This window comes from Balaenoptera physalus (genome assembly GCF_965194825.1).
Source record: "Balaenoptera physalus genome assembly, chromosome: 2".
Classification (NCBI taxonomy): Eukaryota; Metazoa; Chordata; class Mammalia; order Artiodactyla; family Balaenopteridae; genus Balaenoptera; species Balaenoptera physalus.
Window position 1 is genome coordinate 130,156,296 of NC_138883.1, and position 21,614 is coordinate 130,177,909.

At 36.9% G+C, this 21,614-nt stretch overlaps 2 protein-coding genes across 8 annotated transcripts in view; one reads left to right on the forward strand and one right to left on the reverse strand.

Moving 5' to 3' along the window:
* Positions 1-15,640, reverse strand: part of LRRC28 (leucine rich repeat containing 28) — a 164,896-nt gene extending 149,256 nt beyond the window's left edge. For 2 of the 5 annotated variants that reach the window (XM_082448471.1, XM_082448468.1), the window contains exons 1-2: positions 15,517-15,638; positions 11,309-11,536 (exon numbers count right to left, since the gene is read on the reverse strand). In XM_082448471.1, the coding sequence (XP_082304597.1) occupies positions 11,309-11,476 (168 nt within the window). In that variant the 5' untranslated portion in view covers positions 11,477-11,536; positions 15,517-15,638. Of the gene's footprint in view, positions 1-11,308; positions 11,537-12,333; positions 12,475-15,516 lie in introns of those variants that run through there. The other 3 variants (XM_082448472.1, XM_082448470.1, XM_082448469.1) reach the window with 3 other exon arrangements.
* An 87-nt stretch (positions 15,641-15,727) lies between these two features.
* Positions 15,728-21,614, forward strand: part of TTC23 (tetratricopeptide repeat domain 23) — a 112,616-nt gene continuing 106,729 nt past the window's right edge. For 2 of the 3 annotated variants that reach the window (XM_082448451.1, XM_082448453.1), the window contains exon 1: positions 15,728-17,968. The gene's annotated coding sequence lies outside the window, so the exon portion shown is untranslated. The remainder of the gene's footprint in view (positions 17,969-21,614) is intronic. The other variant, XM_082448452.1, reaches the window with a different exon arrangement.

Genomic DNA, 21,614 nt, shown 5'->3' on the forward strand with positions numbered 1-21,614 from the left:
CCATAAGACTCCATAATTCCACTCATATATATATACCCAAAATAATTAAAAACAGGTACTTAAACATGTACATGTACACCCATGCTCATAGCAGCACTGTTCATAATAACCATAAGGTGGGAACAGCCCAAATGTCCATCAATGGATTAACAGATAAACAAATTATAGTATACACATACAGTGGCATCTAAGTCATAAGAAGGAATGAAGGAATGATACATGCTACCACTTGGATGAACCTTGAGAACATCCTGCTAAGTGAAAAGAAGCCCTACACAAAAGGTGACATATTGAATGATCCCATTTATATGAAATATCCAAAAGAGATAAATCCAGAGAGATAGAACACAGATTGCTGGTTGCAGGGCTGGGGTGTGGAGGGGAGTGGGGAGAAACTGCTTAATGGATAAGGGGTTTTCCTTTGGAGTCATGGATATGTTTGGAGCTAGAAAGAGGCGGTGGTTGTGCAACACTGTGAATATACTAAATGTTACTTAATTTTTCACTTTAAAATGGTTAATTTTACATTGTGTCAATTTCACCTCAATAAATTATTTTTAATTTTAATAAAGTTAATAAAGTTTTGGTACTGAAGGCAAAAAGTACTTCATTCAAAAACCACCACAACATATTCAACAAGCTTTCTAGTTGGATTAATAATTTGGTGACACTGCTTCTGGGCAAGCATACAGCAAGGGTTAAATACCATGTGGCTATATGAGAACAACTAAGGTAAACTTCTTTTACTACAAGGAATATTATTTCATTCCTCCTCAAGTATTTCTCCCTCTTTTATATATGTTTTAAAGCAGGATCTCTCAGCAGGAAAGTCAGAAGCTCTGGCAGGCTAACGGGAACAGAGAGAAATGAGCAGCACCACCTTTCCTTGTCCACAATAGCAGAAAGGCCCTCCACAGTCCTACTCACCACTTGCTCCCCAATGTCCCTTACCATTTACCCTCTTGTCTCTTGGCTCACTTCCCATTAACTACTCATTTTCCTCTTTTAAAATTTATCTCCAAATAAACATTAAGCAGACCAAAAAAGCATGAGCCTGTCTTAAACACTTGTCATATTTCCTTGGTGTTTCCAGGAGATAGAAAAATACAGCAGATTCTCAATATCTGCATCTACCATCATCAAAATCTCTGACGGTTAAATTCCTTTCTTCTGAAACGAGTGACACAAAGGAATGTTATTAACTATGGTTTTCATTTGAATTATCCTAGAAAGCCTGACACACATTTTGGGAGGAGAGGGATGAGGGGAGGTGCTAGGGAGAGGGAGAAGGGGCAATAAGAAATGTGCTTAAGAGCATTAACAGCTCACTAACCCCTCCTAACAAGGGCTGTGCAATCACTGTTAGGTCAAGGACCACTAGAAGTTACCACTGACAACCTGTTTCCCAGCAAAAATGTAATGACTACACTGGGCAAATAATGAGTAATCTATTCATAAGCAATACAAAAAGATAATCCCAAACATATGTCAGTGTTTTATCGGAAAATGCAAATTTTGATTATTTGGATATGAAAGCATAGCATCTTTAGGGTTTTTTGTTTATTTTCATGGTTCTAAAAGAAAAACAATGAAAAACCATGGCAAATACCCAAATTTCTTGGAATGCATCCATCAAAATAATCACAGATATTTTATGTCCCAAGTTCATTAAAACAAAAATTTCATTGGAAATTCATTGAATACAAGCATTACAAATATTAAAATAAAGCCATTTCAAAAGGGAAGGAAAGGGGGGAAAATTGAGAAAAGGAAAACTTTCAAAATATGGACAAGTTCTTTTGTTTCTAAAGTTGTCTTTGAGGAGTCTAAAAAGAATTCTGGGAAAATTTTTCTTTACAATTCTGTAGCATTAACACACAGTGGCAGTTTGACTTTCATGATAAAAATGAGTTGCTACTATCAATTTTAAGGTATTCTTTTTTTTTTCAGTCATGCACACCACTGGTCCGACAGAATTTCTACAATGATGGAAATATTCTCTAGCTACATGACCAATGTAGTGGCCACTAGCCACATGTGGCCATTAAGCACTTAAAATGTAGTTACTGTGACTATGGAATTGAATTTTCAGTATTATTTCGTTTATCAATAATTTAAACATTAGTACCACACATAACTAGTAGCTATCATGTTAGTGCAAAATTTATATCATTACACTCACTACCAATTTTTCACTTAAAATCAGCTCTTTTAGATATAAAACATAAAAGAACTACTTAACTAACTGCATGAATGATAAAATTTTTAGATTATTTTTCTTCAAAATGATGAAATATTTGTTTGACATTTATAGAGGCTAAAATTATCACCTTAAAAAATATAAATAAATGTTAAGTATCTGCAAAACTGCAAGTGTTTCATTGCCAAAAATGTAAAACAAACTTCAAGACTGATATTTTTTACTTAGCAAAAACTCTTACAGAAAATACGCTCAAAATTAAAAAGACTGTACATCTGATACATTTACAAAACTGAAATATGTAGTCGGTCCTGTGTGCGGGTTCCACATCCTCTGATTCAACTAACCACAGATCAAAAATATTCAGGGGAAAAAAATTCCAGAAAGTTCCAAAAAGCAAAACTTGAATTTGCTACACCAGCAACTATTACATAACATTTACATTGTATTCACAACTACTGATATAGCATTTACATTGTATTAGGTATTATAAGCAATCTTCTAAGGTGATTTTAAAGTATATAGGAGGATATGCATAGATTATATGCAAATACCAAGCCATTTTATGTAAGGGACTTGAGTATCCTCTGATTTTGGTATCGGAGAGGGTACTGGAACCAACCCCCCACAGATACCAAGGGACGACTGTATCTGAATATTTTTCAAAAGAAAAGAAACATTAAAAATTACTTAAATTCTTTGTAAAGTATTGGGACTTTCCTGGTGGTCCAGTGGTTAAGAATCCGCCTTCCAATGCAGAGGATGTGGGTTCGATCCCTGGTCGAGGAACTAAGATCCCACATGCCACAGGGCAACTAAGCCCGCACGCCGCAACTACTGAGCCCACGCGCTCTAGAGCCCGCACGCCACAACCAGAGAGCCAGCGTGCCCCAACTACTGAGCCTGTGCACTCTGGAGCCCACATGCCACAACTAGAGAGAAGCCCACACACCGCAACTAGAGAAGCCTGCACACCGCAACGAAAAGATCCCGCATGCCACAATGAAGATCCTGGGTGCCACAACTAAGACCTAACACAGCCAAATAAATAAATAAATATTAAAAAAAATTTTTTTTGTGAAGTATTAATATTAAAAATATTTGTTTAAAAAGGAAAGCTATATAGATATCATAAACAAGGGTTGAAGATTAGATCATCATATGCCCCCACCTACTTTCTATTTTTTTATTTTTAAAAAAACCTATTTAATATGCATACAGTAAGTATGATTTTATAAATGGAATTTTCACAGCAACAAAAATAGACACAAAAAAAGAATACTAAACACTTCTTCCATAAGGCCAGATCAACCATTTAAAAATATACCTACCCTTTATAATTCTATATGCTTATAACATAATTGTTTGTTTTAGGAGGGAACAGTGTTCCAAGCTCAATGTATGATATTTTAAGCACCTTACATACATTTTATCTATTTCTTTCTATCTATTTATCTATCTATCGGGAGAGGGAGAGGGAGAGACAGAGACTGATTCGATGGGGCTAACATTTAAAAATTGGTATCTCAGTGCACAGGTACCTCATTTTTAGTATAGTGAATGCTTGAAAATGAATTTAAACTTATGGAAACATATACAAAGTAATGGCTTCTGAGTCTTCTGCTTGTACACAGAATCCCTCAAGTGGACAAGGATATGGTCTAGTGTTAGATAAAGATCTGTATCCCTGCCCCTTCCTTCTAAAACCTCCCTCCTAATTCCCCAGGCAAAAACTACAAATCACGAAGAGTGGGTTAAATCATGTTCCCCATATTTCTTTAAGAAAGTATAGAATGATGCATGTTGTAAAAGTATTTCTATCAAAAGTTAGACTCACAGTAAAACTCAGAGGTAAACTTCAAAGAGGTAACTAGGAAAACTCACCTAACATGGAACACCTCATTGCTCCACAGTGGATAAATGTGGTTAAATTTTAACTACATGGTGCTAGGCTAGAAACAGGTCATCAATAAATACCTGCAGAATTAAAAAAGCAAGACTAACTGGACTACAAATTAGAAGACCTGCTTTTTGCTCTAACTGGCCATAAAAATGACTTTAGACACATCTATTAACCTCTTCTAAGCTTACTTACCTCAAAAAAGAAAAACTGCCTAAATCATCTATAAAGTTCCATATAGCTTTGAAATTCTATGATTCAACAGAATAAATTAAAGGTCAGACATTCATTTTCCAAGCTATTTCAAATAGTTTAAGTATTTGACAAGGAGCTACTGTCAATCAACCAGTAACAATGAGGAAAAGTTACTTAAATCTGAAAATTCAGTAGGAAAAACAGCTTTGATTTATAACAACACTCACACTTTTCAGGCACAGGTATATTACCGAGACGGGGTACATTTGTAATGAATGTTTTGCAGGACTATAAGTGTTAAAACATAAACAGAGCATCAGAATGCTTTACCATTTGACATAAGTCGTTTCCACACATTCAATTTAAGAAATAACTAAGATGTTTTTATACAGAGCTAACTCAAGAACAGAGTATTCACAGTGATTATGGAGGCCCTACACCCTAGCAGCAGTGGAAGCTGCAGGGGTCCAACAGATTAGGGAAAAACAAGAAGCCCTTGTGCTGGAATTCAAAATGAACCAATCAAACAGAAACAAAACCATTCCCTCTCCCTACTTCTTCTGGCACACTTGATTGCATGGTGCTTTTTTTTTTTTACCATCTCTTTAACTTATTGTTTTTCCCTTCAGGGTGTTCTGATGTTCATTTGATCCAGATCCTACTCTTACCAAATTCAAAGTGGGTAGAGCGTGTAGCTGTGTGACTTCTCAGTCATCAACCCCTTTCACCCTCAACCCAGCCACCAGTTGCAAGGAGCATAAACGCAGGCATCACCATCATTGTAAATCAAAACGTTTAGACTCACTGATTAATAAAATTTGAGAGCTGGATAAGATCTTAGTGGCACTAAATTCCAATAATCTTATTTTGATTTTTAATTATAAAAATCATATACTGAAAAGAATATAAACCAAACTTAGTAGTAGGACCTTTCCCTTTTACTATAAACACTTAAGTGTAAGGCTCTGTTTATTCCAGCTCCCACCCCCGTTCTTGTGCCCTCCCCTCTTCCACAGCTATAATCACTATTGTTTGATGTATTCTTTTTTTATGCCTTAGTTTATTTGTCTATAAAGTAGGAATAATAGTGCCTACCTCATAGGACTGTCTTGCAGATTAATTAGATTAATACATATAAATCACTTAAAACAGTGCTTGGCACTTAGTAAAGACTCAAACGATGGTAGCTGCTACCAGATTTTAACCCACCCCATATTGATGAACACTTAGGTTTTCACAATTTTTCATCATATACAATGTTGTGATGAGTATCCTTGTCCACTTGACTATTTTTTCTGTTGGGTAAATTCCTGCAAGTGAAAATGCTGGTTCAAACATATGCACATGTAAAATTCTGCTAGATATGGTCTAACCGCCCACCAAAAGTAATGAGTCAATTTCCACTCCTTCCAATAGTGTATGAGAGCATCTTCTCCCCATTGTCTTCAACACAGGGCACTGATAATCTTCAACACCAGGTATTAAATCTTTTCTAATTACTAGGTAAGGATGATCAATGTTTTATCACTTCTATTGAAAGTTAAACATTTTTTTGTTTTGACTATCTGTATTCTTTTATGATTTGCCTGTTTATATTTGATGGGGGGAGGTCAGGAAAATTTTCTCCTGGGTCAATAGGAAAGAAATAACATCCTCATCCCCCACCTCATCCCCCCACCCCAATTCAGGATTGTGATGGACATACCTCTTCTTCCCTTGAATCTCAGAAGGATATCATTTTTAAGTTCTCTCCTGTTACATAGATTAACTGCTTAATCAGGATCCACCTACTCTTATTGCTCTTAGCCATAAGCCAACCTCCCTTCTTTCACTAAAATTTAGATGCCTCTTTCTTATCCATTCATATTTATAAATAAAATTGTCAACAGGTGAGATGAGAGCTCCATCAGTATTTGGGGAGGTCACTCTTCCACGTCCCCAGGAAGGCCTGCTGCCTACTACACTCATTAAGAGAAGCTGGCAGATCCATTAAGTGATTTTGCTTCCAAGTTGAGTTCTTTTCTTTTCCCCTCCAAGTCGCTTGTGGCCTTTTATTTTATAAATGAAGGAACTGAGATCCAAAGAGGTTAAGCACATAGGATCTTGGTCTATTACTTCCTAGTACTAAGTTGTGCTACCAAACAATAAAACACTCTCTTGTTGGGACTGCAGAACTCAAATGCTTCCACTGCTAATTCCTGCTTCCATGTTTCATTCCTTCTCTAACTCTTACAAAGACCCCAGCTATTTGCAGGGAGGGGGTGTGGGGATTAGGGTGCAAGGGGACAAGGTAGGCTCTACCTCAGCCCCCTCCAGCCTGCACACTCATATCCTGTCATCATCTGAAACTTCTCCATGACTGATGTCTCTCTCCACAACTATAATATCCCATCCTCCCAGATGGCTTACTCAATCATGCCCAGTATAATAAGTCTTCAACATCAATGGATCCTTTGGACCCTCTCCATTTTCCCTATTCACTCACTCCTTTCTTCCTTTGCCTCCAATCCACCTCAGACTCCATGTTCCATCATTTTAATCACTCTTGCCAAAATCCTAAACCTCCTTAGTCCCTCTATACCTGGCAAAAACCTAAGCCTGCATAAATGCGACATCCCAACTTCTTCATACCTTAGACATCTGAGAACTGCAGGAGAAAACTCCCTAAACAAGCAGATGGTTCCACCATAAACCTAGCCATCAACTGCTTGCTGAATAATGCCAATGATTCTACTACCTTTCTCTAACCAAACTGCTGTGACTCTTCGCAACAATAATTTCAAACCTGCACTCTCCACAAATCTTCACTCCCTAGGCAGCTGGCCTTGCCTGGTAGTCACCAGACAAGAACTCTCTCCCCCACAATCTGAATCTTCCTTTGCACCTATCCTTTCTTTCTCTTGTTAAAGCGGGAAGGGGGATACTATTTCTAAAGTCCTTCCCTCCAATTGTGCTCTGGAGCACATCCTTTCCTACCTTCTTAGGAATCTTGAACTTTTAATTGTTCCTTATTTCTGAATCTTCAACTCCTCTCTAATGGAGATTTCCCATCAGCATTTACACAGGCTCAACGCTTTCCTCTTAGAAAAGAGAAGAGGGGTGAACAGGAAGGAAAAAAGGAGAAAGAAGAAAAAATTCTCCTTTTTTGTCAAGACCCCTCCAGCTATGACCGCTTTTCCATATCAAAACCAAACCTGAAGACCCATCTACCTTGTTATCTATTTTTTCATCTCCTTCTCACCAATTAACCCCTCAAACTTGCATTCTACTCTCCAGAGCTTCTAACATAGTCACCATCATAGTCACCATCACTTTGTCACTAAAGTCTTTGGACAAATATTGATCCTAATCTTCTGCCACTGAATCTCAGTTCACATGTTTTTCTTCAGCTTGGGATGTCAAGAAACAAAAATTCCATGAGAGTAAGAATTTGTTCCATGATGTATCTATGTCAGTGCCTTGTAGAGTACTGGATACACAGAAAGTACTCAATAAATACATATTGAATGAATGAATGATAGTTTTCCTCCCAAGCTCCTGACAAACTCATTCTTCAGGGTGAATGCAAATAGCACCTTCCTTAAAAAATCTTTTACAATCCTGCTACACATAATTAGATTATGTGTCCTACAAATGTTAGACAGTAGCCAGGCACTGGGGATACAGAATTTAACACAGAGTCCCTGCCCTCAAAGACTCTCAGTCTGGAACTGTTATACCTGTACTATAGACCTTATGCTCTTCTACTTTATATTCTTTTATTTATTCATTCAGCAACTATGTGGATGCCTATCAAATACAGAACCTGTATCTCCTATTCTCTTATTAACTTCAAACTACCACAAAGATCAGAGACTTAATAATTCTTGAACTGTATTTAAAATAATTATAGAAAAATTCTTTAAATCATTTTCTAAGATAAATGTTAGGAACCAAAATCTTAATGTTTCCTAACTACTTCTTATTCACCTATTAATTATATAACTGGATTCCTATATAAATTGATTCATTATATTTTAAACAGTTTTAAGACTTTTCAGTTATACAAATAAGTGGTAATACTGTATAATGAAATACTGCTAAAAAGTATTTTAAAATATAAAATGTTCCTACCCTTTGACCCAGCAATCCTACTTTTGAGACCTGATCCTAAATACAAGGATGTATATATATTTCTTGGCCTAGAATTTAGTGGAATGAGAATGAAGTGAAGAGAGAAATCTGCAGAGAAATATGTAGAGTATGATTCCCTTTTGTTGTTTAAAAAGGGAAAAAAATACAGAGTACATAATTACATAAACACAAGCAAAGGAGTGGAAGGACAAAACCAAACTATTAACACTGGTTATTCCAAAGCACAGAATTGGAGGAATAGAAAGAGAAACTACTACTTTCCATATATTTCTTATGTTGGTTGCTATAAGGGCACACATTTTTATATGTAAAATATGAACAGTTTATTCTTTTGTATATAAAAAAGGCTTTTCCCTGTGCTTTATTTTTAATATGGGCATTCTCCAAGTTCTAAGCATCTGACATACAATCATCCTACAAATATAAACCATAGTGCAATACTGAGCAGCTTGAAGGGAAAAAGGAAGGACAGAAGTCAGGCATTAGTGACTCCTCACCGGGAGGCTTCATACGAAGAGGGGAGAAGGGGAATGCTGAGGAGAAGACATTTAAACACAATAAAACAATGTTAATAAGAAATAATAAAACAATGTGGAAATGGAAATAATTGGCAGGTTCCCAAGCTTCTCTTAAAAAAAAAAAAAAGGCCAATTAACTCACAATGTGTTTGAGATAGTATATGCTTCCAATAATGTGTTTTTTTCCTTTGGACAGTATTGCAGTTTAAGTCAAATTTTACATACTAAATCTCTATTATTTCTATAGGAAATATACTTTATCAATAACACCAGCAAACATTCTAAAAGCCTGCAGTCACTAGTTTGGAGCACTCAATGGCAAGTACTGTTTCATCAGCTTTGAAAACCTGTGCAGTATGCCATTCTCAGACTATGCTGGATATAAGTAAGCTGTCTTATACTCAGTATAGTCACGGAATGGTATGCTTGCTACCATTCCCACCATCCCGGTATCTGTATGGCACTTTACAGTTTAAAAAGCTCTTTGATACAAAGGAATCAAATGTTCCAGCTAAGAGAAAGCATTAAAATAAAATATATACACCTACCATTATAAACATATGCAACAATTTAATCTTCAGTGACTAAAAAGGTGGCAAAGCATGAACTTGAAATGTATGCTTGGGAGCCATTATATCAGTTAAAATTGTATAGTAGATACTTAAATATTTTCATAAATAGAAAACTGCAGCCAAGAAACGGCCACAAAACCAAAAGTTTATTGTAACATTTATAAGCAAAGGCCAATTTCTTCTACCCGTGGACTATAACTGATGGTTGAGAAGTAATCCACTCACAACCTTTTCTTTGTACATCAACAACAAACATGAGAAAATGTGGGCTGTAATCCTTGACAAATTATTTCTTACACCACTTCTCCAGAGGGCGGAAAAACACTAGGTAAATACGGTTTCACTTCATGCAATGATGATCTCGCAAAAAGGATTAACATAACTATATACAGATTATTAAAGTTTGAAAAGTGAAAAATCTAATTTAAAAAAATCTAATTAGGCATGCAAAATAATATATACACAAATATGTCAAACACTAAAAATAAAAGATATACTTGCACTTACTTTCAGAGACAACAAAGATAAACAAATTTGATAATGCTTTCTACACATTGTAGGTATTTTGCACAGACTAACTAAAACTTTTCCAGAAAAACACTCCATATATATGAAGCCAGTAAGGCATATTTTCAGATACTCAGATACTTTCAGAGAAGGGAATGAAAAATGGGTCTGTTCACAAAGAAACAACAAGAATGCATAAATCATCTAAAGTGGAAAAGAACTAGAATTCAAAGTGTAAGATTTAAATGAGGTTCAGTGATAATCAGAAAAGGCCACATAAAGCAAAATCCATTTAAAACAGAGACCAAATATCATGATAAACAGTGGGAATAAAAAGTTTGACAGGCACACTCTCTTGAAAAATATTTTAGATTTTTAATCTCATATGTAATAAAATTTAGGTTATAATGATAACTATGTGCTTATTCTTAGAACATAAAAAGAGTGAATCAAATGTTGGCTTTTGTGGCAAAAATTTTTCCAACAAATTGGATGACAGCCCAATTCAAAGTCATCTGATTTTCACAGTGCAATCATAAAGAAGGTTTTTTGGTTTTGGGTTTTTTTCAAAACACTCAAGGGCTACATCAAGCCTCCTAATGCCTGTCTTAATATTTTAATCTTCAAATCATTCCCTTTTTAAATACGTCTAAATCAAAGTCATCCTTGTTGGTCTTTCTCTTCTTTACTTTTTAACTGGTCTGTTGGGTACTGTAACATCCATAAATCATCTAAGAATCTTAACACACAAAGAAAGCACAGGCCCAGAGAGATGCACAGGCTAAGTGAAGAGGGGTTTCTGAATAGGGACTAATTTTTTTTTTTATTTTATTGGAGTATAGTTGATTTACAATGTTGTGTTAGTTTCAGGTGTATAGCAAAGTGATTCAGTTGTACATATATTGATACATGTATTCATTCTTCTTCAGATTCTTTTCTTAGATAGCTTATCACAGAATATTGAGTAGAATTCCCTGTGCTATACAGTAGGTCCTTGCTGGTTATCTGTTTTATATGTAGTAGTGTGTGGGACTAATTTTATAAGTGGTATATTAGTGAATATTTTGCTTTCCTACACGACTCTTAAAACTTCATAACTGCAAGAACTTGTATAGTGAATTCTCATGTAATGAGAAGCCCCTGTATGTGTACTTTTATTACCTGTTTATACAACAAGAGGGGATATAAATCTTGGTCTGAATATCTTAAGATATATAAAATATATCTTGGTCAGGACCACATTATAAATGACTTTTTTTTTTAATGCAACATAATACTGTACCAAGGTTGTAAGGGAGTTCCTTTTCATGTAGAGTCTCTCCAAGTACTGTAGTCCCTCATCTTTTAGTAACTCCAATGGGAAATGCTGCAGATTCCTATAATTTAAGAACAAATTCTTGTGCTTTTCCAGCCTTGCCACAGAGATCGTCTTACAAAGTTCAGATGCCATGACTGAACATATCCCATCAGGCACACTGCAGCACTACATCTTGTCAAAATTGGTCCATTTCTAAAGAGAACAAAAAAATGGGAAATTATGATACTGCTAACAAACGTTGCCAAATAAACCAGTCAGCATATATAGCTATTTGCAGATATTAAAAAGAGAGTTATACATCCATTCCTATATTTTTCTTTTATAAGAAAACTAAATTTTCACACATATTTAGAAGGAGATTAAAATGAATAACTATTTAATAAAAATACTCTCACTATTTAAGCAATATTTACTACTTAGTAGAAATAGTCCTATTTGAAAAAAGTAGTTCTTGAACTTGAGATAGGAATCCCTACCTAAGAGAACAGAGACCAGTTTCATAACATGCAACCAAACAAAGAGCTTAAAAAATTAGACACAGCAAACCCATTTCCTTCTTGAACTACCTCATTTTGTCTTTAGCTTAAAACATTTTAAAAATATTTAAATGTGGGCTTCCCTAGTGGCGCAGTGGTTGAGAATCTGCCTGCCAATGCAGGGGACACGGGTTCGAGGTCTGGTCTGGGAAGATCCCACATGCCACGGAGCAACTGGGCCCGTGAGCCACAATTACTGAGCCTGCGCGTCTGGAGCCTGTGCCCCGCAACAGGAGGGGCCGCGATAGTGGGAGGCCCGCGCACCGCGATGAAGAGTGGCCCCCGCTTGCCACAACTAGAGAAAGCCCTCGCACAGAAACGAAGACCCAACACAGCCATAAGTTAAATTAATTAATTAATTAATTAATTTTTAAAAAAGATAAAGTCCAAACAAATTTAAAAATATATATATATTTAAATGTATATAATATAAAATATAACTAGACCACTTACAGCTTCATTTTCTTCACTTCTTACTATCTAAATATTGTCCTATATTCTAATATTTTCTTTCTTTTATCTCTTTATTCTCTTTTCTTTCTTTCTTCTTAGCTTTGCAGATGATCAAAAGTAGCAAAGAAACAGGCCTGGGAACACAGAGTTTTACTTAATTATTTCAATGAAAGAAGAAATACTGCACTAGGAAATAAGAATCCTGTACTTTTCTATTACAATCTTTCTGGGCCTTAGTTGCCTAACATAAAATGGAGACAGCAATTTATTGGTAAGGGCCAGAACCCAGAACAGATTAAATTCCTTTCTAGCTCCAAATTGACAAGGATAGGAAGAGAAATAACATTTCCCATCTTATCAACTAGGCACAGGGCAGAAACAAACTTCACATCACTTACCACAAGAAGAAACAAACTCAGAGATTCAATAATTTGTCCAAGGTCAAACAGCTCATAAGGGAACAAGGATTTTTTTTTCTTGGGCTGGGGAAGGGTGTCCAGTGGATTTCTAAGCCTGAAGTCTTTATACACACAGACTGACAGGATTCCACAGGATACTAAGAAAATGCTAAAACACTAAAAACAAGTTGAGCTTTGTTCAAAGATTCTACTCTGGTTTTCCTGGGCACCCTTTCTCAAACTCTCCAAAGAGAAGTACCTTTCAAAGAAAATGTTTTTTCTTAAGAAAAACTATTTTCACTGGGAATTAATACCAAGTTAGTACAAAATGCAGGATCATAAGCTTTCAATAAGCAGAGTTTTCTAACTTCTTGGTTATTTTCTATTATTTCCAAACTCTTAATTCCCAACTAATAAGAAAGTATTTGCTATTTTATATAAAAGGTCAGAGAATATGGAGTATTCAATTATATCCCCAATGCAACATGAGAGTCCAGTACCTTCCCGTATTTATACTAGCTACTCACTTACCTATTTTTATGAGACATATTACTTGACTTTGAACAAGATACTCAATCTTTCCACATCTTAATTCTCTCCCTGTAAAGCAAGGGGAACTAGGCTAGAAATAACATCGTTGATTGTATTTAGAAAGGGAAGCTTTCTGGGTAATTATTCACTGAAATAGTAAACTAGAAGCCGTTTAGATGTCTCACAAGCATCTCAAACTTAACACATTCAAAAAGAGTTTTTGATATTCATCACCAATCCAAATCTTCCCCAGTCGTTCTAACCACCAGGAAAGCCGGAAGTCATGAATGATTCCTCCACCACCTCCAATCTATCACAAGGCTTATGGTTTCCATCTCCAAAATACACCTCAAATCTATCCACATCTCTCCATCTGCCCAAATGGAAAGCCACTGTCATCTCCTGCCTTGCCATATGTATTACTGGTCTCCCTGTGTCCACTCGAGTCACTTTGCAATACATTAATCACTTAGCTGGGAGCCTTTAAAAAAGTAAATCCAACTATGTCTCCCTCTCTTTCTCAGGTAAACTTGCTCCCTAGTCACATGCATTCTAAATAAACCCTTCAAAAGTTTTTTAAGAAAAATTAAACTTACCAAGTATTGAGGGCTCTTCACAATCTGGCCCCACCCACTTCTCCAGCCTGGCAGCACCCTCCCTGGCTTCTCACCAAACTCCTGGGCTTTTCTAGTGTTTGAAAGTGCTAAACTCTTCTTCACACCACTTCCTGCTCTCCTTTAAGCCTTTGAAAGCACTGTCCCAACGCCCTTCAGGTTTCAACGTAAAAATCACTTCCCCATCCCAAGCTAAAGTCTTCTCTCTTACTCTTTCTTTGTAGGACTCTTCACAATTTGTAATCTATATATTTATTGGTGTATCTATCTATCGTCAATCTAGCCAAGAGACTGTACCGTAAGCTCCTGAGGGCAGAGACCTTGCTGTTTTCTTTACATTTGTATACCTGCCTCTAGCACAAAGCAGGCCCTCAAACAGCTGATGAACAGCTGACAGTAGGACATGTGAGTAATATTGCAAGGTAGGTTTTTTTCACCTCTGATCTAAGGTCAGCTTGTAGATACTATATGCTGAGTGCGTGCTATGTGCAATAAAGATCTCTCAATCCTTAAAACTCTGCACTGCAATAGACATTATTTAGCCTATTTTATAGATGAGGAAACTGAGTTTCTCAGAGGGTAACTTGCCAGAATACCAACCCAGGTGTTCAACTCCAAAGCCTGTGCACTGCTCTACAAGGCAGACTTTCATGAACTTCACTGGGGCCTCTGCTTCTTCTTATTATTATTTAAGCGGTAGGCAAAGCTTATACAAATTTAAGACTACAAAGCAAAACCCACACTCCCTGATGGGAAGATCCAATAAGAGAATACAGTGTAACCTGATGGCTTTCCTTCGAATCCTGCTGAATCCTGATGGGTGGGATTGGTTGCCCTTAAAACGCCATTACACTCTGTTAAAATGCGTCTTGCTAGGAAGGCAGTTTGGGAGATGAAATCTACACAAATGAAATCTGAAAGCTTCCAATAATAAATAATGATAATGGTTTTCCGTATGCATTCACTGGCAATGCACAGCCTTTACCAGGATAATTTTCTTATACATATTCCCTTCACTACCTCTTATCTACAATTAAAAGCAAATGGTATACTTAATATTAGCTGTACACAACTGCACCTGCATAACAGTTTTCTGACAGATAAACACCAATCCACTCCATTATTATTTAAAGCAAACTAACCTTTCCATCTTAAGAAAATTCCACACATTTTAAAACAGGTGTGTTTTAAGGGAAAGGAGTCCCTTAAATTGACTTCCGTACTTAATTCAGTGGAATACCCACTCCAATTTCCTAATATTGTAGATTAATGAATTAAAACACGCACATTAAAAGCATTTGTTAAAGGTTATTTTCTCAGTACTGAAAAGAAGGCTGGCAGAAGTCTTAGGCAAAACATATGCCGTTTTGCCCGAGTTAACGAAACACTCTGGTCGTTAGAGTTTGGAAGCAGTGAGCCCAGTGGCAGGGATTTCACAGACCCCATATCGAGATTCTCCGACCACCGAGGGCGAGGAGGGCCCGGCAGCTGTGGCGACCCGAGGCCCAGACGGGCCCGCTCGGGCCGGGGTCCACTCGCTGCAGCCCGGACGCTTCTGCCAGACCCAGCCTCAGGGCCGGGGGTCGGGCCAGAGGCCCTTGCTACGTGAGCCACCCGGAACGGCAAAGTGCTACACTCACCTCGACCAGCGAAGCAAGCGCTCCCGGGCGCAGGGGCGCTGGACGGCAAGCCGGGACTCGGCGGGCGGGGCGGGGCGGGGCGGGGCGCCGGGAGGGGACGGGGCGGGGCGCGGACGACGGGGGGCGGGACGGGGCGGAACCCTCACTTCAGAGGGTTGGGGGAAGACAGAGCGGAGGAGAGGAAGACGGAACCTCGCGATAATGCGCCACCGTTCTCGCGGTTTTTACGATAGATCGCACGAGAGGCTTGTTTTCCAAGCGATGTGCCTATTGGCCAAGAATGTGGCTTCTCCGCGACTTGGCCCTGCCCCTGGCTCGGTCTTTGCTTCCGGCTCCGGCTTCCGGGTTTGCTGTTGAGATCAGCTTTGTGCTCAGAATTTGGAGGGGGTAGTTTAGCCGGCTCCAGCCTCAGGGACCGTCAGTAACTGATCAGTTCTTTCATTCATGCATTCACTGATGCACTCGTCCTCTCATTCAATGCATACGTTGAGAAATTACAACAGTAATAACACCCAGTCGCTTTACTGTATACCAGGCAGCGTTCTGAGATCAGTGCATAGGTTATCTCAACCCTCACAACAATCCTATGACACAGGTACTATTACTATACTCGTATGACGGATGAAAAACTTAGGTCAGGTAGGTTTATGTAATATGGCCAAGGTTAGTAATCAAGTAGTGAGCTTAAGCCCAGTATAAAAGAAGTCACTGCGCGCTGGCATCGTTCCAAGCGTGAGGCAGTAACCTAGTCTCTGCTCTTGAAATACCGTAGGTCTGCTGTGAGAAACAATCGTTAAAACGACAATAACAACTTTGTAAGTTAAATATTCTGGCAGTTCCTAGCATGGCTGAGTAGGCCATCAATAAATATTTCTTCAAGACAATTTCCTATGTCAGCAGAGTCATCAAAGGAAGAGACCTTTATGATGGTAAAAGGAAAAAAAAATAAAAGCATTGTTAAGGAACAGCAAAAAAAAATTTTTTTTAAGTACCTTGCTTGTTAACAAGACAACTTTTCTTCTGAAATGAAGTTTTTAAAAAATTTCCTCTCATGGAACTACTGTTATTTATTGTTCTTTGGCAAGCTTGATGTTGATTATAATGTAGCAGTTCATTGTCAAGATATCCTGACTTTATAGATTTACATTGGTTTATTTAATTACTTGTTAGAGGTAAATAACCTAGAAAGCAGAGTTATATTAAATAAAAATAAGACCTATCTCAAAACAAAGTATGAGTTATAATGAAATACTTACCAATTATCTATTTAGTAAACCTGGTCTTCAGAAGTTACTGAAGTATATGGATGGTATATGTCATGTACTTCTAAGACCTTTTATACAGGTTTCCAAATACTTAAGAATTTGTAGTACTTAGAACTTTTTTGCTAGACTTAAAATGAGGAAATCTTCAGTTTATGTAAAAACAAAAATCTTTCGGTTATTAAACATCAACCCAAATAATATATATTTGCTCCTAATATGGAAGAGTCACACATACAAAAAAGGCTTCACTATATAGATAGAACAATTTTTAAAAAGTAATCAATGTTAGTCTCTTAGTTTTCATTTCTTAAAAAATGAAATATTTTAATGCATTAATTTGACATCTGATATTTGATCATGAAAAATGAATCATCTTAAAACAACTTCTGCCCTCTGAAACTGACACAAAAGTAGCCATGTGATTCTTCGTATTAGTATATTATCCTATGGCCACTCTTAAAAGTTCTCTAAATTTGTCAAGTGACAGTTTCACATTTTGCCTCCCTAGAACAAGGGGGCGGGACTTCCCTGCCGGTCCAGTGGTTAAGACTTCCCTTTCCAGTGCAGGGGGTGTGGGTTCTATCCCTGGTGGGGGAGCTAAGATACCACAGGCCTCCTGGCCAAAAAACCAAAACATAAAACAGAAGCAATATTGTAACAAATTCAACAAAGACTTAAAAAAAAGAAAAAAGTCCACATCAAAAAGGTCTTTAAAAAAAAAAGCGGGGGGTGGGGTGGGAATCCTCTAATACAAACTAGTGATTGGGCAATCTTTGGCAAACTTTAACATCATCAGGCAGCGATACCACTTTAAGAAAATTCCAAGGAAAGGACAACCCCATTTTAAAATTCCCACCTCTGGCTCCCAAGGATTGGGTTGCAAACTTAGATAAAACACTATTCTCCACTCCCTATTGGTGCATGCTCTATCATTCATTCTCCCTGGAATTTTGTGAGGTACTAAGTTGCTTTACGGGAAAAGGCTGCTCCAATTTAGTCTGGAATTGCTCTACTTTAGACTTTTTCTGGTTATCAATCTGTACAAAGAATCACCAAACTGAAACAGCGTGGACCAAACTGATAAATCAGGCTGCCGAGACAATTGTGTAATTCGATCGAAAAAGAAACGGACAACCTCTCAAGCACATCGGGTAATTGACAAAGGATTTTACGACACAGTGAGAGATGTAAGAGTTAAACTTTTCTGATTTTTTTTTTTTTTTTTTTGCTAGTTTTAAAGGAGTAAGTGTCAAAGGAAAAGCAGATAAAATGCTGGCATAATGTAAGAGTGGCAGGAAGAGAGTTTTTCAGAGGGTGTTTTTAGAAAGAACATTATTCGCAGATTAGCAATGGATTTTTGAATGGTAAAGGGAAAAAGGTAGTAAGATTAATGATAGATTATTTTATACTCCAAGAAGCTGTGGTTTTTTGTTGCTTTAATATGGATTTAGAGGAGCACTTAGTAATATTATTGTAATTATCAAGGGAAATGAATATTTTTGTATGTATATTGTCATACCTAGCATAATAGACAATCCAGCTGTTAAAAGATATAAGAGAAAATTATCGTCATCTTTGGACCCAAGTTTTGTGTATATTTGTAGATTCAGAGATCATGGGACAGATCTGCTAACAACAAAGGAAAACATAATATTGGTATATGAAACAGAATCAGTAGGTAATGAATGTAAGGATAAATTCTCAAAAATGAAATCCGGCATTTATACTTTCAAAAATGATATTTTCACTAAAACTAAAATATAAAAGTTCAGGAAGTACTGATAAATGAGGATAATATATATTAAAACATATTTGAAATAGCAACATTTTTTTAAAATCCAGCCCAATAAAAAATTCCAAAATATAGCATCTTACAGATTCTTCAAACATTAATTCAACTAGTAAATATAATACCTTGTAGCACATCTATACCTCTACAAGGCCTAACTCAGAGTAGGTATGCAATAAATATTTCTTGAGGGTCCTCTGTTAATCCATATATGGGGATATAAAGTAATAAAATACAGTCTCTCAAGAAGCTCATACTGGGAGAAAGAGACTCAAAAAGTTTAAATGAAGACTTCTGGATAGTTTTTGGTGCATAGATGACTGCTGTAGACCCTAGGTGCTTCAGGTGCTCAGATCAGTGTGAGCAGAAATATTCAGGGAGAGTTTCACAGTAGGGTTAAGACACATTTTGAGCTTGAGCAATGAGCAAACTTTCAGTAGATAGAAAAGAAATGAAATGGCATCCCGGGTAGTGGGTGAGTTGTTAGCAAATATATGCAGCCTAAAGAATAGAGAATAATTAGCTCTGATGCAGCAAAAGCTTCATTTGGGGACCTTGGTATAATAAAAAAATTTTTTAAAAGCATGAGAAGTTACACGAAAAGTCAAAATTGCCAGAATTAAGGAGTTTGATCCTGCGTTTTAAAGGTAATATTTGAAAAAGATAAAACTGACATTGCAAGAACAGAGACCAGAAGCTAAGGGGCTAAATACTATAAATAATGGAGTGCAGATTGGTAACAGCCTCGTAAGACATTTTCTCCAAATACCTTCACATGGTTGAATAACATAAATCTTGATGCATTTCTTTCTATTCTTCTAAAGCATTGAGCTTATTTTTTGTTAAACACTACAAATATAAATTTTATTACATGAGGTGTTAGTTGTGGTGTAATAAAACTGTAAAAGTAATTGTTTACATTGCATCAGTTCTTGCTCCCTTTCCCTCAGAATTTAATGGTTTCTTGGTTCTATTTAACTGAATTGAAGGAATTTCAACCAAAAAAAAAAAAAGTTGTGACTGAAGAACACCGTGGGAAGATGGGAGATATTTGTACTCAGACTGTAGGCTTTCACCTGATCTGTTTCTCTGAGACAAAACTCAGTTCCATACCTCAGTGAGCTGCTACCATGTACCAGATGATATCCTCAGTGTTGGGCAAAAAAAGGTGAATCAAGAACCATCTCCTCCCAAAAAAGCTTCAGGGATACCAAGCAGGGTATTTGTCTCCTGCTTCAAAATTTGCTTCAAAGAACCTGAAGGTCATCTATTTTAAATTCTTTTTTTTTTAATTGGAGTATAATTGCTTTACAATGTTGTGTTAGTTTCTGCTGTACAACGAAGTGACTCAGCTATATGTATACATATATCCTCTCCCTCTTGGACCTCCCACCCACACACCTCCCCCCCTGCATCCCACCCATCTAGGTCATCACAGAGCACCAAGCTGAGCTCCCTGTGCTATACAGCAGGTTCCCACTAGCTATCTATCTGTCTTACTATTCTAAATTCTTGATCAGTGGTTCTTAATCGGATAGATGGAGAAGGAGGTTATCTCTAGCTGTGGAAAAGAATCCTGAGACAAAGTCCCCTGATGACAAATGTGGTAGACTGCAATGCTCACCAAATATTCCATTTACTCCCCTGGATATCTAGCCCTCTTTGGAGTTAGGGAGCAAATGAAATATTAGCAGAAGTGAGGTGGGTCACTTAAGAGCAATGGTAGTGAAAAGCCCATACACAGTTTTTCAATCTCTGTTAGTCTACCATGACTCCTGTTGATGTACAGTTAAACCTTGGTCAGCCTGGATCTCTGAAAGACTGTGGATCAGACATTCCCACTCCCCACCTCCATCTCCACACCCTACTGAATCAAGTGAGTCTGTAGCATGTAAGAGTTAGTATCTTACCTCATTATAGCCTAACTGATCCTGACTACCTAAGCTCTTATCAGCTTTTCCCCTGGGGATATCGGCATTTCATTTATTTCAGTTTTCTTAAGAAAAAAATGCCCTAATCAACTGAGTTTCATCTATCAGGTAGATGATACGTTTGGGGGAAAATCACACTATAAAGATGGTTTGATTGTTCATCCAGTAAACATTTATTGAGGCCTATTAGGTGTCAGGCAATAATACCATGTGACCCATCTATTCGTAGAGCCAGAATGTTAAGATTGATTTTCAAAATTTTTGGAGCCTCTGCCATATTGTCTTTGGGAATCAGTGCTGCCCTATCTTATGAAAGTCTTGTAGTTATAAGATGTATAAAAGTCAGAATTACATATAAAACTGCATGGTGGTTTCATAGCTATTTTTTAACAGCTTTAATAAGGTATAATTTACATACTATACAATTCACTCACTTTAAGGATATAACTCAATGATTTTTTTAGAAAATTTACAGAGTTGTGTAACTATCACCACATTCCAATTTTAGAAAATGTCCATCGCTGTAAAAAGATACCTCATGCCCATTTGCAAGCGCTTCTCATTACTACCCCCAGCCCAGGCAATCAATAATAAAATTTCTGTCTCTATAGATTTGCCTTTTCTGGACATTTAATACATTAATGCAAATGGAATCATACAGTATGTGGTATTTCGCATCTGGCTTCTTTCACTCAGCATGTTTTTGAGGTTTATCCATGTTGTAGTATGTGTCAGTCCTTCATTCCTTTTGTTTTTTTATTGAAGTATAGTTGATTTAGAATATTATACTAGTTTCAAGTATACAACATAGTGATTCAATATTTTTACAGATTATATACTCCATTTAAAGTTATAACAAAATAATGGCTATATTTCTCTGTGGTGTACAATATAACCTTGTTGCTTATTTGTTTGATACTTAGTAGTTTGTATCTCTTAACCCCATACCCCTATCTCACTCCTCCCCTCTTCCCTCTCTCCACTGGTAACCATTAGTTTGTTCTCTATATCTCCGAGTCTGATTCCATTTTGTTATATTCATTCAATTCTTTTATTTTTTTTAGATTCCACATGTAAGTTGTAACCAGTATTTGTCTTTGTCTGACTTATTTC